This window comes from Protopterus annectens, chromosome 2.part0 (assembly GCF_019279795.1).
Source record: "Protopterus annectens isolate FY-2018-M chromosome 2.part0, PAN1.0, whole genome shotgun sequence".
Lineage (NCBI taxonomy): Eukaryota > Metazoa > Chordata > Ceratodontiformes > Protopteridae > Protopterus > Protopterus annectens.
Window position 1 is genome coordinate 634566639 of NC_056728.1, and position 14603 is coordinate 634581241.

The 14603-nt window shown below is 40.3% G+C and overlaps 1 protein-coding gene across 1 annotated transcript in view; it reads left to right on the forward strand.

The window, feature by feature from the left end:
• Positions 1-14603, forward strand: part of NCBP1 (nuclear cap binding protein subunit 1) — a 2903332-nt gene that overhangs the window by 523612 nt on the left and 2365117 nt on the right. The window contains exon 5 of the mRNA XM_044060340.1: positions 7272-7310. Within this exon, the coding sequence (XP_043916275.1) occupies positions 7272-7310 (39 nt within the window). The remainder of the gene's footprint in view (positions 1-7271; positions 7311-14603) is intronic.

The following is a 14603-nucleotide window of genomic DNA, read 5'->3' on the forward strand; positions in this document are numbered from 1 at the left end:
TTTGTTTTTACCAGCCAAATTCTAAATAAATTTTTTAATTTCCAAACTTGTGTTGACCCTCATCTGTTTCTTACCTTGGCATGTTTAAGAATTCTATAAATATTTCCACTTGTGTTCTTTCATGATTTTCACATTTTTCTGCTTTGTACAAATTTTCATAAAACTTCTGAAATATCTGTCTCCCTTTTTTTAGTAGGTTTTGTAAGTTTGGCAGCAATGATTTCTACTTTCTGTTACCCAAGTCACTGGAGTTGTCAAAAAACAGTTGCTTAACCATAATCTTTCTAATCTCATGCATGTTATCCAGATACTCCTCTGTTTTTTCTTTCTCACTCTGGTTGCCTCTCTTCTGTGAGGCTTTTCTTATTTTGCAGTACTTTTGTCATTTGTCAGCCCATCTAAATTATTCCTGCAACTACTTAACCATATCTCTTATTTCTGCTCTATTTTTAAACTGCACTTTCATTTCATCTCCGTGACTAGATGTAGTTTTTGACAAAATTTCTGTCTTCTGTAATAACTCTTCAGTATTTTCATTACTCATTCCTTAAAGTACCTCTTTGTAACGGACAGTTGGGAAAATGCCAGTGTCTAGTTTTTATTTCTTTACCCTGAATTTTTGTGTTATTGATGCCTATTATGTAAGTTATTGGATTGTGTCAAAGCTTTCAATTAAATGCACATGTTCCTTTGAAGTATGACTTCTCTCGAGTCTATCCCAGTTATTGTTCATTGTTTGATATGTAAGTTCTGTCTGTTTCTACTACTAAATTCACATATCCATATCAGATTTCATGAATGTCTTAAGAAATCCACCCTCTTTTGTTATGATTTTCCTTCCAAGTCCCCCAGATGCATCCTCACTTGCAAATCATGTTCCAGTCTCCACCACATTCCCCGATGAAAGCTGATTACTTCTCCCTAAATTTTCTGAAGTTCCATAATAGAAGTTTTAGGTCGAATGTAAATAAATGTCATTGTAATCCTCTTCCCTTTCCAGTAGCCCCTAACAACTACAAGTCTACCATTTTTGTTTTTTTACCCTCTTCTCTCACTATTGGAGGGCCTCTTGCAGCTATTTTAAGTATTTCTCTTTTCTTTGGCCTTGATAGTCTGCTGTATATCCATCCTGAAATCCTTTCTTTATCAAATTCACATGTTCACTTCTTTCCAAATGTGATTCTTGTAACGTTTCTCTTTGCATTTCTTAATATAATTCTGTACTTTTACCGTTTTGTCTATACGTGTGATGCCATTCACATTTCAAAATATTATATTTAGTGTTGCCATTGTAGTAAAAGGATATTATTGCTATCTATATTACAGTTTTTGTATAGCTGCGGTGGTGCAGCAGTAGCATTGTCGCCTTACAGCAAGAGGTTCTCCTGTTCGATTCTCGGCTGGAACGCGCCTTCTTTCTGGCGTCTGCATGTCCTCTCCGCGGTTGAGTGGCTTCGAAAGACATGCGTGAATGGGCGTGCCTTCATTGAAGGTTGGGTGTTGAGCTGGCACCTCGACACTGTAAAAACTCTACTGCCAATCATTGGCGAACCAGAGTTCCGCTGTGGTGAACTATAACCGGGAAAACCTAAAGAAGAACATTATATATTTCCGTTTTTATAAATATCTGTTTCCAGCTTTTCTGTTACACGCACCCACTAATGGTTGGCAGGTTGATCTTTTATACATATTTTTTCTTGTCTCCATTTAAACCTATGTCTTGTTTTAGTGTTTTATTGAAAACCCTCGAATAATGAAAAACATAGACTCAAAGCACCCTCATAACCTGTTAACTTAAAACAAATGCAAAACTATGTACATTTTCCAATAATTAAGTTTAACTCCCCCCCTCCCCTCCGAAAAGAACCGCAGTCTTTAATTGACAGCTGAACTCTTGGGCGTTGCCTACCTTAAAATTAAGGTTATTCATGCTAAGGAGCATGTTGCAGCCTGTACTTCTATTTACACTGATTTTTGTCTGTTGCTGTTTTATCTTTATTCTCCTCCGAGAGCTTTCAGAAAATGTTCACTTTAAACCTTAAAATGTGCTCTGGGTTTTATTGCCTTCCACTCTTGTCAGCTTGTCTGTATGGAAATATCAGAACAAATTGTACAGCTGAACTTGCACTAAATATTTATTTGGTAAAGGAAAACTTACCATTACTTTCAGTGTTTAATTTGCTTATGCAAAAAAAAAAAAAAAAAAAAAAAAAAGAACTTGTCGTAGATTAAGCTAATAGACTTAATTCAGGCATTTACCAGTGGAAAAGTCGGAGAAAACATGTCAGCAGTATGTGTTGTAATCTGTGCAGTTTTACTTTGTCCCCACCTGAGCAACATAAGATTACAGCATGTTAAGTTGAACTTTTGTCCAGTCTTTTTTACTTTATAATACATATAGTTAAATATTAAAGAAAATTAAAAAGTACTTGTTTACTGTAGTATCTTCATCATTTACAGTAACTGAACATGCTTTACTATATAACATTGCAATTCATATTATGAATTTTTTTGCAAGTACTGTTAAGGCCAAAAATTGTTTTACTTAGTTACTACTTTTTCTTTCCTTTTCATGGTCTTCCAAATATTAATGACATTAAGTGGGGTATTTTCTATTTAGTCCCCCACAAGTTTAACAAATCAGCAGAAGTCCAGTCTTTCCACTTTTTCTTGTAAATCCGTGTTGCACAAATGTGCTCAAATTTGTTTTCAGTTTCACTGTAGCTGGTCTTGTTCCTATTCACCTCCTTCTCTTAATGCCAGACTTCAGTTCAAGTCCATTGTATTCCTGATTCTTCTAGTAATCTTGTGTGCTTTATCTGCCTCTCAAGCATTTTGTTTTGCAAGACTGGCAGAGGTTTCACTGGCAAAATAGCTGAACTTTATCAAAAGAATGAGAAGTAGAGTCACCTGAATAATGGCTCACTTTTTGTTGTGCAAACTTTTGAATTTTCTCCTTAGCTTGTTCTGCATCAAAAAGTGACTTGATACTCCAGGAAAAATGTTCTGAAGACAGCTGGGTGCAGCAGCTTGAATATTATATGTGCTTCTCAATATTCCTTGATTGCTGGGATAACTATGCTTCTCTTCTGCTTTGTGTACAGTGGATAATCATCTTCCACAAACATTAATAACATCATTTAATACTTTGCCCTTCTGCTACAGTTTTGTCAGAATACGCTCTTTCTGCTGGTATGACTGCATCTCTACTAATCCAGGCCTCTGCTGCTTTCTCATCGCCAGTTGCGGAGCATCCACATGTGCCCTTTCATTTAACAAATCCTGCTGGGGGATATCAGTCCAGTTGCTTATTTGTTCTTTCATGAAATTGTCTATTCCTTCCAGTTTCACCATTACAGCAGAGTCTCCCAGGTTTTAACTGTGTGCTTTATCCTCTAACTCTACCATTTTTATTGAAAGGGTTCTTTGCGCACAGTCTCATATTCTGCTAGCCTTTTCATTTCAACTCTTGTTTTTTTTTGCAGTTTTATCATTTCAACTTAATAGCTGCATATAAAGTGTCTTCCATTTTTTCTAGTCTTTTAAGTTGTACTCCTTCAGTTTTTTATTTATTTTAATCAGCTTTGAGCACATTTATTTTGTCCTGTAGATTACAGGATTTTATTGCTTGTAATAAGTCAGAAGCTTGAACTGCTTTTGGGTGAACAGCTGCAGGATTCTTCCGTCTTTGTTTTCTTTATCTTTACCAGTAGAATTTCTTTAGGCTCTTGTTTGCTGGCATCCAGTGTACTTACTAGCCAGTAATTGAATTTACTAAAACTGGCAGTCCTACCTCTCAACCATAACTAATTCCTTGGTATTTACTGGTTTTGAGGGCAAAATAATGGGGTGCTACAAATTCCTGAGTGGCCCCTTTAATTAAATTTTTTTTAAGTTGTTGCTGATGTTATTACATGCAGGGGAGTGCACGATGACATCATCTTCATGAGGCAGACAGCTGGGATTTTGGAATTTGACCTCAGATCGTCTCTGTGTTGATTGTTAGCGTTTACCTTTTTTGTACTTTCGTACTTTTACATTGATTGAACATTCGCATTGTGGACTAGATTTAGAGTAGCAGCCAGGCAAGGATGGTGGGTGAGCAGTGCAGCAGCACACAGTGAGTAAAGCGGACTGGAAGAGCTGTTTTAATATATTTAATTAACTAAACTTCTGCATTCCAACTTCTACCCCTGGCATCCAATCCAAGAAAAAGCAAGTTCAAGATGGTTGTACTTTTGCAGTGCAGTCTCTGGACTGGTCCACCCAACGTCTGCTGCAACTCCAAGAATCCCAGACCCAGGATCACAACAGGTCGACACTCGGCAGGAACATTAATTTGGGATGTGAAAATTCATCTCCGGCTCCAGGTAAAACTTCAAGAAAAAACAAAACATAACTGAAAACATACATACTATAATCTAGATTCAGTTCAGCTGGCAGATCATGTCTGTGTTCGTGAGACTTTTATTATCCAGTCCACTGCCGTTATGAATTTGAATCTGTTGCTGACATTGACATATTTGCACACAAGCACTTACCTGATGTGATGTTACTGTGCGATCATCGATTGACTGGCCATTAGCTGCATTAATCCATTTCAAGAAACAGACACTACAGACAGACACATGCACACATGCTTGCTCGTCTACACGTACACCTATGTTCAATTTGCAGAATTGCATATGTACTTATTACTTACCTTTGGGATGTGAAAGGAAACAGGAATATAAAAAAAAATCGCCAAAAAAAAAAACGTGGACATGGCTAATATATGCATGGCAGATTTGGTACTCATATTGAAAAGTCTTAATTTTGAGATGGCACCCATTTGTTAATATAGCCCAACATGCCTTCTAGACAGCTGAACTGTTTGTGGCTCATTGGATAAGTGGCACCTTGACATTTAGTAGCCACTGAATGAGTTAAGGTGCTTTTTACATTTCTCCTTGAAATTTGGGAATGATGTACAGTGCTGAATGTATGATAAAGGTTGTTGTGTCTTTCGGCTTTTCCTGGTTAGGGGTCGCCACAGCGGAACTCCGGTCTGCTAATGATTGGTAGTTAATTTTTACGTGCCGAGTTACCAGCCCTGAAGCACAACCTTCAACAAAGGTACTCCCATTCACGCATGTCTCCACACAGAAGATGCTCTAGCTGAGAATCGAACCGGGCAGCGTCTTGAGGCGACAACGCTACCGCAGCACCACGGTATAGTCTTTAATTTTTATATTGCTGCATCAATCATTATGCAGAACTTTTCTCAGAATGTTTTGCTAGAAGCAACAGTATGAGAGTGAGACACCTTATGGTAGAGTGTTATGTGATGAGCTGACTATCCAGATGGTTGTGTATGTTGCCATAGATCAGTTTGTGAATCCTGCTTAGTTGCTCATAATCCACTCGTGTGCAATGTTAGCTAATCTGTCCTACCTGGAGTTGTCAGTGGGAAGATATGTTTCTATATTTTTTTAAATAGTTCTTCCAGCTTACTATTTATGCAGTATTTATGGCTGATGCATATTGCCATTCCATAGCATAAATCTTGGATTTGGGGAAGCAAACAAATATCTGAATGTGTCGCTTGTACTTGATTTTCATAAGTAAAAACAATAACTATTTTAGTTAGTGTGTTTTTTAAGGATTTAAAGAACAAGTTTGATTCTAGGTCATTTATTTTTCTGTTGCAATTAAGTGTATAAGCCCTCCAGGTTAACTACAGATCGAAATAAGTTTTACTGTAGAAGCAGCTAATTTTATTTTTGTAAAAGAATATTGGATTTTAGTTTTGCAGACGTTCAAAGTTTGATGCGAGTTCAAATATTAATTTAACTAAAACTATTGTTTTTCTGTGTTTAATATTTTGTCTTTTCTTCAGTTTGTGTTTAAAAGTTGATATCCCACAATTTTATTGGAACGGGTGGGGTTACATAATTATGCATGCACATTTTATGTTGATCAGCACACAGATTTTTGGCCAGTTGTACCTATTTTCCATGTGCCGTTGTCCAGATTTTTTGATTCCAGGATAAGAGGTATGCTGCCAGTGTTAATAGCCGTTGTTCCTTTTTCATACTAGGAGACCAGTTAAGTTGTTCAGTGTGCAGCCATCTGTGAAGTCCCACCCAATCCAATTTGAAACAAAAACAGAGCGAGAAGTCTTAATATATGGGTAAGCAGACATTTAAGAAGGACTGGCATGGGGCTCCAAAAATGATTCAGGACCCCCTACCAAAAAAAAGGGAAATTCTAGCAAATCAGAATTGCTTAAGGGAACTTGCCCCCCCCCCAAAAAAAAAAAAAAAAAAAACATTGGCAGTTCCTTTTCCCTCCCATTAAGTCTGAACCTCCATTTTTCTCGTTGTCAGATGTTGGTCTCATGACAAATGGGTTCTGAGGATCATTCATCAAAGTAAAAGAAGGCAGTTGAAGGAAATCCTCATTTCCATATGGTAAATCCTCATCTCTCAGACTGGACTCCTTTATTCCCCCCTGTCCTTCAACACATTTCCCAGGGAGTGAGAGAGCTAGTTACTCCGTCCCAGGTTGGGAAGGGTCTTTACTCAAGGATGTTTTTAGTGCCAAAGAAAGAAGAGCTCAGTTCTGGGTCTTTCTTTCCTAAACTTGTTTGATGGTGCCCAAGTTGAAAATGTCACTTCACAACCTGTAATCCTTCTCTTCCTCACGTATTTTGCTCAAGGTTGTGCTTGTCTGGATCACATTTATTCTCTGGCTTACTCTCTTTTTTTTTTTTTTCCAATATTCTTGGTGCAATGGATAGTCATCAATGTGTCTACCTCCAGTTGTATCTCATTGCAGGATACATGGTATCCACATTTTTCCATATTTAAACAACTTTTTTAAGCTTTCTTTGCAGAGACTTTTACAAAGTGTCAGGAGTCTCTCTTGGGTGAGAGATCTCTTAAAAATGCTGAGATTCCAAGTGACATTCAGAAGTCTTTTTTTTTTCTTTGACTCCACACAGGATTGTGTTACGGAGTTGTCAGCTAGGCACCTCAGTTCAGAGCTTTTCAGCAGGGAAAATACATCTATCTGTATCTATTCTAAGTTTTTCCACTTAGTGGTCACTGCGAAGGAATTCCTCAGGATTCTGGATATCCTGACATGTGTATTCTTGTGATACCCTTGGCAAGACTCCACAAGAGATGGAATGGTATCTGAAGTCTCTGTGGTCCCAGCGCCAACATAATTTTTCTTTTCAAATCTCAGTGCTGGAGTTTGTTAGAAGAGAAATCACTTGGTGGAGACAGCAAATATCCCTAAATTCAAGTCCCCCCTTCTCCCTGTTTGCTCCAAAGCAGTCACCACAGATGCCTCAGACTTTGGTTAGGAAGCAGTTTCAGGAGGGATAAAAATGTGGGACACCAATGATAAGCACTTCAATACAAGAGATGCTTGCACTGATTAAGGCACTCGGCTATCTGAACCATCTTTGGCCCCCGAGGCCTCTTCAAGTTGTTACAAGCAATGCCACAGTCATATGGTACATCAGTAAACAAAGGGGTACCAGGTCGTATCTTGTTTGCAGACTAGCCATTTTAGCTTGGTATATAGCTTCACAGTGCAGTCTGTCTGCAGGCTTCCTGCATTCTGTCAGAGGAGAACTTTGTGGCAGAGATAGCTGAGCAGTGCAAGCTAGAACTGGGGATCTTCTAAAATGTGAAACATCCATGGGGAGTTCAAGTAGTCCAATTAGCCTCTTCTCTGAACAATCCGCCATCAAGATTCTTCTCACACACTCTATGCAAGGGGGACTAGAAGACAGATGTGTTTTCATTTCCTTGGACTGGAATGTTCCTGCATGGTTTTCCACATTTTTCAGTAATATCCAGGGTACTTTTGAAGATTCAGAAGGAATCCCCCATGGTCATTGTGGGGATTCCCTTCTGACCCTGACAACAGCTTTTGGAAATGGTAGGGTGTAATTACCAAAATCTTCCTCACAGAATGGATCTAGCAATGCAAGATTAAGGGCGTTTGTTATGCCCCAGTCAACTTTAGTTGACTGCCAGCATGATGGTCTTAATTCCTTTAAGGCACCCAGGGGAGTAAGAGAAGAAAGGTTGGGACAACGGGGTAGTGCAGTACTGATATTTATGACCTCTACAACTATGGTAAATTATCTACACAACTGTGCTATCTCATCACAGCAGGTGTTGTAGTAATGAGTATTTTGTAAGGTTCCCAAAGTTTTTTTTTTTTTTTTAAATGGAGGTTTGGTGGAGTTCTGGTCTGGGGACAGGAGGCTGTGCAGGTTGGCAGAGGCAAAATTGACTCTAGCTTTGGGTATGGCACCCAGATGATAATGTTTGGTAAAGGTGTGGACACAAGACTAAATGGCTTTTCTAGGATGGCCTGTGTAGGGCTCCTTTTCAAAAATGCTGCGTTGGTTGTGGTGGTGGTTGCTCTTGAGTGGACAATGACTTTGCTGTGAAACCGTTTACTATGCTGAGAGTAACTGAAGAAGTACATTTAACTGTCCATTTTGAAGTGGTTTGTGTCCCCACTGGTCTTCCTTGTTTACATTTGCGAATGGCACCAGGAGCTGGTTTAGATCTGTTAGGAAGTTTTTTCCTGTGCAGTCAGCATTGGAGCTGCCTGTGTAGAGTGAAATATTCTCTCTCACCCTTGTCCTGTGGCTTAAGGATTTAAGTAAGTGGGAGATTAAGGAGACTCTTGGAGAAAGATGGGTTTGTTTGTAAGGTAACTTTGTCCTTATGGAAATAAAGGGCCCTTTTTTCATCTGATTTGTGTAGCTTGGAGAAGCACCTGACTGAAGTGCATGCAAGCAGCAGAGCTGTTTACCATGGAAGCACTTTGAGGGTGCTGCTGGTGTATTGGACAGCAGTGTGTGTTCATAGCTGTAATGGCTGCAGTAGCCTTTTTGCTGTAATGGTTGTATCTTGCCAGGCGTACAACTGGACAGCTTCACAGTGCTGATGCTCCTTCCCACACCTACACTCTTGACTGTTGATTGGCTAGACCCCTGGGGGGAAATCAGCACTCAGAGTGTAGAAGACAGTACTTTTTTGCAGCCTCAAGAGGAGTTAGCTGTAAGGCTTCACAGGAACAACATTCAGCTTCTGTCTTCTTTTCTGGCAGATAAGTTCTCAGAAAACCATTCCGCACAGAAAATATTGCCTTGTTAATGTAGTGTTTCATTTTATTTTCTGACTAAGAGATTTTCCCCTTTAAGAACTCCTTTAATTATTTTACAGTATGGGATATTTCCTTTTAGGGATCACTATTTTTAGCTTGAGGCTTATTTTTACTGTTGGGATTATTTGTTGTGGTAAATATGTACTGCTTGTGAAAACTTTGAATTGTTTGCGTAAGTTTACAGGTTGTGCTTTTCTCAGGGCAGAAAATATTTGCTTTACCCTTGCATACACTTTGACGACTTTCCTGCTGTGTTTTCTGTTGGTGCACCTTCATGAAGAGTTCTTCATTTCTGACTAGGATTTTTGCATACTACTTGTGCTTTTCCTTTTGAAAAGGAACTGTGTGGAGAAGTGTCAAAGTGTTCACAAGCAGCGCACACACTTCCAACTTCCAACCGACTTGGGCCAGCAGTGCTTGCTGGCAGTCAGGCTTTTTCTTAGCTACAGCATGGATACTTAACTTCAGTCCTGCTGGTTCTTGTCCCACTGTACCTAAAAAGAAAAAAAAAATACCATGGTATAGAGGCTTTGCGGCTACTATGGGATCAAGCAGTGCCTCGGCCATCCTCTGCCATTAGTGGGTGACTCTGTAGTAGCCAGACAGTGTTCCTCAGACCATTCATTTGCTTCTCTGGCTTTCTTTGGTGTAGTTGCTTCAGCTACTGTGGACTGGAAGTTAGTATGCCTTCTATGGCTGTTCATTGTCTAATCTGGGAAGAGGAGAACCATATTTGGGTCTGGGAGACACTTCACAAGGTGGTTCTTGGGGTGGCCGAGGAAAGAGACCTCGTCAGGGTGAAGTGCCGCCTTCTAGTATGCCTTTTACTAAGGTGGCCCCTGCAAAGACGAAACAAAATTTTAAACCGTGAAGACATGGTGTCTGTCCATAAAGATTATCTTCTTACATTAGCCAAGCAATTAATACAAGCTGTTAATCCTGGTACTCAGAGCTCCTTACCAGAGGGCAGTGTCCGTTAAGAAATTCTTGAGGAAGATTTGTCATAAGATTCTGACATTGACAAAGATGTGGCTTCTCCTTTTCATGGAGATCCCCATGCCCAAAACTGTGACTTTGAGAAAACTTGGTCCTCTCTACCTCTTTTTCCTTTTCACAGATTATTTCCAGGATAGATGAGTTTTTTTGTGTGAACAAGTGGATGTTCTCTCTTTTTCCTTTTCACAGATTTTTTCCAGGATGGATGAGTGTTTTTGTGTGAACAAGTGGATGTTCTACCTGAATTAGAGATATTGTATGTTACACGTGGATGTACCTCATTCTATACACATGGATGTACCTCATTCTATACTTGCAACATCCTATTTTGCCAGCCTTGGAGAATGCATTTAATTCTGCCTGTAATAACTGTGACTCTCAACCTTCAATCCCAAAAAAGTCAGATAAACTTTATAAAGTACTTTAAGCTAACAAATTTCCTGTTTTCTCATCTTAGATCAAACCCAGTTGCCATTTCCTCCTCTTCACCAGCTAGCAGCTGACTTTTGGTCAATACTATCCTTTCCCCTTTCGATGAAGAAGGGTAAGCTATTAAACAGGTTTCGTAAGAGAATATTTTCTCTTCTGCCATATTAGTATACAGAATTCTTGATTTTTTTGTTTAACATACAGAATTCTTAACTACCAAACATATATGGAGAAGTTTATTCTTAGCTGTTTGGACAGTTTGAGAGTATACTTTGTCGCACTTCCTGAAGAAGGTAGCGTTTTTCTGATTCCTATTTCTGATCCCTACCATGTATCTATACCTGTTTTGAAGAGTATGTATGATTGTGCAGATACTATCTACTGGGCAATGCTTTTAGCTTTGAGGAGGTATGTGTGATTACTTAACTAAGTTTGTTGGTTAAGTAGAGTCTCTAAATATTAATTTTTAATTTAGATGGAGGATGTCATGACCTGAAATTATTGTTGTAGTATTCCAAACAAGTGGGTTATCACAGCTGACATCCAGCCAGGGTACAAAACCTTAACTTTCCTTGGGATGTACGTCTGACATATGACCTCAGCTCACAGGCATAAGGGGTATAGACAGACATCTGAGCATAGATCTGTCTTGACACCTGCCCGAATGCAAGTTTGCATACAAGTCAGACTGACTGGTTGTTGGTACCGTTTCTTCTTTAAAAACATAAGTGCCCTGTGGGGGAACTTTCTTTTAAATTACCTACATTTTTGGCTGTGTCTTTATTAGATGTCAGCTAGGAGGGATAAGTGCGAGTTCAGTAAGCAAATCCCATACAAAGATCTGCATATGCAATGTCTTTGATTAAGAACAGCCCTTCTAGTTGTGGTCTGTGTTATCTGCCAATTCTTTGCGCCAAAGACTTTGTAATCCCGTTTGACTTTGCTTAACACTTTCTTGGAGATCTAACGTTTGAAGCATTTGGCTTACTCAGAGATGGCAGATTATGCTTTTCCAAGATGTATCACGTCCTCTCAAGAAAAAAATCAAAAAGCCCATTCTCTTTACCTTTCCTGATTCTAGCACACCTGCTGAGGTTCCAGAATCCACAGTGCATCTGACTCCATCTGTGTTGACCTCTACAGAGATCCAGCCAGAGGCCAGAACAGCATTGGAGGACCTTATGACTGAGGAATTGGCTCCCCCTACGAATCATAATCTGAGAGTCCTGAAGGCATCCTACAGATTCTAGTTAGGGAAGAGATCCCTGGTAAGTTAGAGGTACATAAAGGGTCTGAATCTCCTCACTTGGTGCAGGCGGATGACACACAGGCACACACCTAAGCATGTCTCCTCTTCTCCCCCACCTAGGGAGAAGGAATGGATGGACTTTTTCTCAAGGCTTGCTCAAGGTCATCATGGCCTTGAAACAGCAAACAGCTTTTGTTGGCTGCCCGTACTCTTCCTTCCACACAATATGAAATTGCTGTGGATTCATCATTGTTTGAAGAGGGAGATGCCTCTAACTCTGAACATTATGTGGCATACTCTTCTAAAATACACTTCCATGGCCAGATTTCTACTGATGATGAAGACCCCCCCCCCATTTCCCTTGACTCTCCTGTTGAAGCTTAATTTGGAGAGACCATTATAAACACGTTGAAACATTTTGAGTGTAAGTCTTGACAGATTTCAGAGGTGCAGAAAAGATGCTTCAGCCTCGTGGAAATGGGCAGTCCAGCCCCTTCACATATCTTTCCAGTTCTGGAGACTTTCTTGGATGCTTTCTTGTCTTCCGCAGCTGCTACTGATTCTCAGCCTCCTGCCCCCAAAAGACCAGACAGATTTTATAAAGTTTGTGATTAACTTAACATCTTGTACAATAATTCAGTGACTTATCCCTCTGCAGTGTCTTTCTCTCTTGATAAACCTTCAAAACTTCTTCCCAATGCTCTTCCCTCAGACAAAGACAGTGCTGTGGGTAGGTGGAGAAAAAAAGTATACATCTGGTCTGGTATTCAGCACTATTAATTATCAAATCCAGATGGCCAGGTACCTGTTAACCATTTTCAACTCATTAAACAAGGTGGATCCACAGGTGCCAGATTCCAAATACCAAATGTTGTCCTTGCTTTACTTAGACTACTCAGACAGCCAGGCACGGTATAAAATGTAGTTATGATAATGTAGAGGCCTTTTTTAGAGCTCTGTCATTTGCAGGTATGCATGGCTATACAAGCAACCCATGCCAGAAGATTTTAAAGCCAAGGTTATTTATTTTCCTTTGGATAAAGACCTTTTGTTTGGCCCACAAGCTACCAGCTTATTTAAAACCCTACAAGAGTATGGCAAGACAATGAAAGACTGCAGGCAGTTTCTGTTAACATTTGTGCCTTGGATACCCGAAGAGTTATCCAAGCCCACTTCATTTGTTAGATGGGACTCAAGACCCATTCAGAAACGTGAAGGTTCCCCAAAAAAAAACTCCCTGAGAAATATCAGAGGCCTCCATTGGGGGAGAAATATCTTAGAATATCTATAAAACAACATCCCCCAACTCCTTGGTCCTGCCCTTCACCTCCCAAAAAGATTTGGTGTCGAGCTGGGAAGGATCATCGCAAACCATAGGGTGGTTTCCATTAAAAAAAAGGTTAGGCCTGGAAAAGATTTTCCCTTCTAAATAGTTTACCCTGCTTACCCACAACCAAATCTTATCTTCTACCACACATACTCAAGAATTGCAGGTGTAAGGCACTATAGAACCAGAGCCCATATAATTCGTAAGACGTTTTTTCTCCAGACACTTTCTGGTTCTTGGAAAAGGATTGGCAGTGGGTCGCCCTTACTGGATCTGCCTTAGTCTCTTTCTCCTAAACATACTGCTGCTTTTCATTACTTCCTCAGGCGTAGATGGTATCCCTGTTTCTAAAGGATGCCTACCTTCATATACCAGTTTGCCCCTCTTGCAGGAGATTCCTCAAGTTCTGTACTGACGCATATCACTTTGTTTCATGCTTTGCCTTTTGGGATTTCCACAGCCCCAATAGTTTTCACTGTCTAGCACCAGTGATAGCATTCTCTTGAACTTGGGGAATTCAGAATTTTCTTTGCTTACATGATCTGCTGATCCAGGCTGCCTCGCATCAGATCTTGTTACTGCATCTCCAGTTCAGCCTCAACCTCCTGTTGTAGTTGGGGTTCACCATCAGCTACAAGTAATCCTCCCTCCAGCCCACCCAAGGGCTAATGTTTCTGAACAGCAGACTGGGCAACAGAAAGATGAAGGCTCACCTGCTGCAGGAAAAAGTACAGAATTTTAAAAGCTTATTTTTCTCAGCCCTTCCTCCCTTGACCGGTGCTTGGCCAGGGAAATCGTAAGTGTGTTGAGATTCATGGCAGCTGCTGTGCCAGTGCTCCGTCTAGCCAGACTGCATATGAGGAAAATTCTGTGGTACCTGAAAATGGTCAGGTCCCAGCACACTCACCCCCCACTGTGATCTCAGCCATCCTTTGCCTAAGGAAGGAGCTGTTTCAGTGGGTGGAGCAGGTGAAACTCAACCTAGGACTCCCCTTCTCCCAACCAGCTCCATTTTAGGAATTCTGCACAGATGCCTGGACAAGGCCTGCGAGATCTGGACATATTCCAACAGACTCCATGGCAAATGGTAGCCAAAATTCCAAAGGAAACAAACCAACCTGAAAGAAATGAAGGGCCCTCATCCAAGTAAATGGGAAGACCTTAAAGCTTGGAAGCCATGTTTTCTTAGAGCATTTATGGACATCACAGCAGTCGTGGTACATAAGCAAGGCAGCACTAGATCATACCAACTGTAAGCGTGTCCCTGCTCGCCATATACATCCCATCACAGGACAATGCTTGTGGCGACATTATGCAGGGCCGTGGAAGGACCCTCATGAATTGACAACGTTCATCATGTTTCACTGTTGCAGTAATTACACTTGGGTTATCCTGCTGGCAGGCTACCCGCAGTTGGCCTGA